We start from the raw sequence: 2680 nt of genomic DNA, 5'->3' as shown, positions 1-2680 counted from the left end.
TTTGTTTTCAACATTTTCAACTTTGTCAATGACTTTGTAGCTAATGGCACTCCCAAATAGGAGGTCATGAGTTGAAGTCCTAGTAGGGCGGTATTGACTAATACTACATTATAACAAAGTCAGTAGGTAAAACGTATGACAAATACCGAGATTACCCTCGTATCTTTTATCTCACACATACAACATTATTGTTGTAGGGTAATAAGCATGAGAATGTAACACATGCATGGTAGTTATTGTTGAGACTTGAGAGAGAGAGAAGATGCATATATATCGGTTTGTGAATTGTGAGTATAGTAAAATCAACAATTAACAGTTTCACGGGAGAGCAGTAACAGCAGGCATTAAATAACAGTACACCAGATCAGATACTATGCTTTTAGCTAGCAAGCTAGGGCTTTCCCCTACCCACCACACACATTCCATCTTTCTATAAATAGACAACTCTTTTAGGACCATTTTGTCAACCTTGTCAAAGGGCAGGAACTGAATCAATCTGCAACCTAAGCTAAGCTAAGATGTCTCATATCGCTGTGGAGAGAAACCGTAGAAGACAGATGAACGAACATCTCAAAATCCTCCGCTCCTTAACCCCTTGTTTTTATATCAAACGGGTATTCAATCTACTCTTTTCTTTTTGATCTAACTGTTAGTATCAATATATTAGGCATAAAGCATGATTGACTAACAATTGTATTTCTAGTTATTCGGTCTAATCAAACTGATATATAACATACTTATGACCTTAATATAAATATACGGATATTTTCCCCTTGAATTTATAACTTTTGTTGATTGATTGATTGACATGTTGTAGGGGGATCAAGCATCCATAATAGGGGGAGTGGTTGAATTCATCAAGGAGTTGCACCAGGTTGAACAATCACTGGAGGCCAAGAAAAGAAGGAAGAGTTTACGCCCTAGCCCCGTCCCAAGCCCTAGGCTGCCCGAAACTCCATTATTTCTCAATAATAATAATTTGAATAGCTTCAAAGAGGTGGGAGCCTGCTGCAACTCTCCGGTGGCCGACGTTGAGGCAAGGATTTCCGGCACCAACGTCATTTTAAGGACGGTTTCTCGGCGAATTCCTGGGCAGATTGTCAGGATAATCACCGTCTTGGAGAGGCTTTCCTTTGAGATCCTTCACTTGAACATCAGCAGCATGGAGGACACTGTTCTTTACTCTTTTGTTGTTAAGGTACGTACGTAATTACATTGCTTCATAGCCAAGTCACGCGTTCGAGTTCCAATAAGAACAAAAAGCAATGCAATTAAGATTTGGAATTGTTGGGAGAGAGAATTTTTGGGAAAGGTCTAAAGGGTCAATTCTAACACCATGCCTCATGGTAAACGCTTCATACAATTTATCTTAATTCACTACTGGAATTTTCTCTCTTAGTGGCCAACTTTTTTGGTCGATAAAAGATGACGTGATAGTAGGTAATATTTCCTCCCACCAACTTTTTAACCAATTTGAGAATAGTTTAAGTCGTGCTTATTAAAAATTATTGTTAACCAAAAGTGTTAGAATAATGTATTTGATGGGTTAGGATAATGTACTTTTTACGTTTTTGCACCATGATCCACACAACTGTAAAATGATTGCTAATAAATCAAGGTGTTTTAGTTACTTGACAATTAGACCTTTTGAGTGTGCCTAAAAATCATCAGCCTTACCCTTCCAAGAAGCTCATTTGCTGCTTAATTATAATGTTATGTGAATAAACCACCTAAAAGATTTATAACAATAAGATATATTCTGCAATATATGTACTTTGCTTCCCTATTCAACCATAAAATTGATTTTAATTAATTAATCAATTGCATGACATTGTTGATATGCTGACATGTTACACAGATTGGGCTGGAATGTCAACTTAGTGTGGAGGATCTTGCACTTGAAGTTCAACAAAGCTTTCGCTCTGAAACCGCAGCCTATATCAAGGAGATTGAAAATTAGCTAGAGTTCAAGAGCACTTTATCCAAATACATTTCAATATATCAATAATTATTATTAAAAAAAGTTTAAGAAATTAATATTGAAATATTAAGGCCCTGTTTGGTAAATAATTAGCCAAGTCAATTTTGGCCTATTTGATCATTATTAGTTGTTTGATTTGGTTAAAAAATCAATATAAGAGTTTGGTTAATAAGTTTTTTGTAACTCCAAAATACTAAATTTCAAAAGGCTACTCAAAGCAACCTTTTCAATTAGCTAGCCTTTTGAGAAAAAAGAAATTATACCAAACAGCTATCAGCTAATTTACCAAACACTTTTCTACAATCAACTAATTAATATTATCAATTAATCATACATTCTAACCCAATTAACTAACAACATTAGTTAATAGCCATTTACCAAACAGGGCCTAAGTAATTTCCTGTACTTGTTTTCCGTTTCAAAAATGTTAAATTCTCCTCTACAACCTAAGGGCCCTCACACCCCAAACTGCGCACAAGGAGCCCACCTCACTTTGAGAGTTTGTTGTCGCACTGCCGCAGGTGAGACTCAATCCCTGATCTTTCTTCCCAAACTTCACCCCTACGACCAACTGACATGCCCATACCGGAAAAAAAAAAAAAGAAAATGTTAAATTCTTAATAAGTTTTTTTGGGTTTAGGGAATGGATTTTGCAATTAATGGGGTAATCAAAACGCATAGTAGTGTTCTAAAAACCTG

The 2680-nt window shown here is 35.9% G+C and overlaps 1 protein-coding gene across 1 annotated transcript; it reads left to right on the top strand.

The window, feature by feature from the left end:
* Window positions 1–489: 489 nt before the first annotated feature.
* On the top strand, window positions 490–2017 carry LOC116007047 (transcription factor MUTE-like). Its single transcript, XM_031247994.1, has 3 exons — window positions 490–614; window positions 818–1198; window positions 1859–2017. Exons 1-3 carry the CDS (start codon window positions 519–521, stop codon window positions 1958–1960), a joined length of 579 nt encoding a protein of 192 aa, XP_031103854.1. The 5' UTR covers window positions 490–518; the 3' UTR covers window positions 1961–2017.
* The last annotated feature ends 663 nt before the right edge of the window (window positions 2018–2680 follow it).

The sequence above is a fragment of the Ipomoea triloba genome, chromosome 1 (genome assembly GCF_003576645.1).
Source record: "Ipomoea triloba cultivar NCNSP0323 chromosome 1, ASM357664v1".
NCBI lineage: Eukaryota > Viridiplantae > Streptophyta > Magnoliopsida > Solanales > Convolvulaceae > Ipomoea > Ipomoea triloba.
Note: the sequence above shows the minus strand (reverse complement) of the source record. Positions and strands in the feature narration are given on the sequence as shown.

What these genes read in the sequence shown, in the direction of transcription:
- LOC116007047 (XM_031247994.1), top strand. Translation starts at nt 519, where the DNA reads ATGTCTCATATCGCTGTGGAGAGAAACCGTAGAAGACAGATGAACGAA. An exon ending in CTTGTTTTTATATCAAACGG is followed by an intron (nt 615 to 817) that starts GTATTCAATCTA and finishes GACATGTTGTAG; the next exon opens with GGGGATCAAGCATCCATAAT. An exon ending in TTTACTCTTTTGTTGTTAAG is followed by an intron (nt 1,199 to 1,858) that starts GTACGTACGTAA and finishes CATGTTACACAG; the next exon opens with ATTGGGCTGGAATGTCAACT.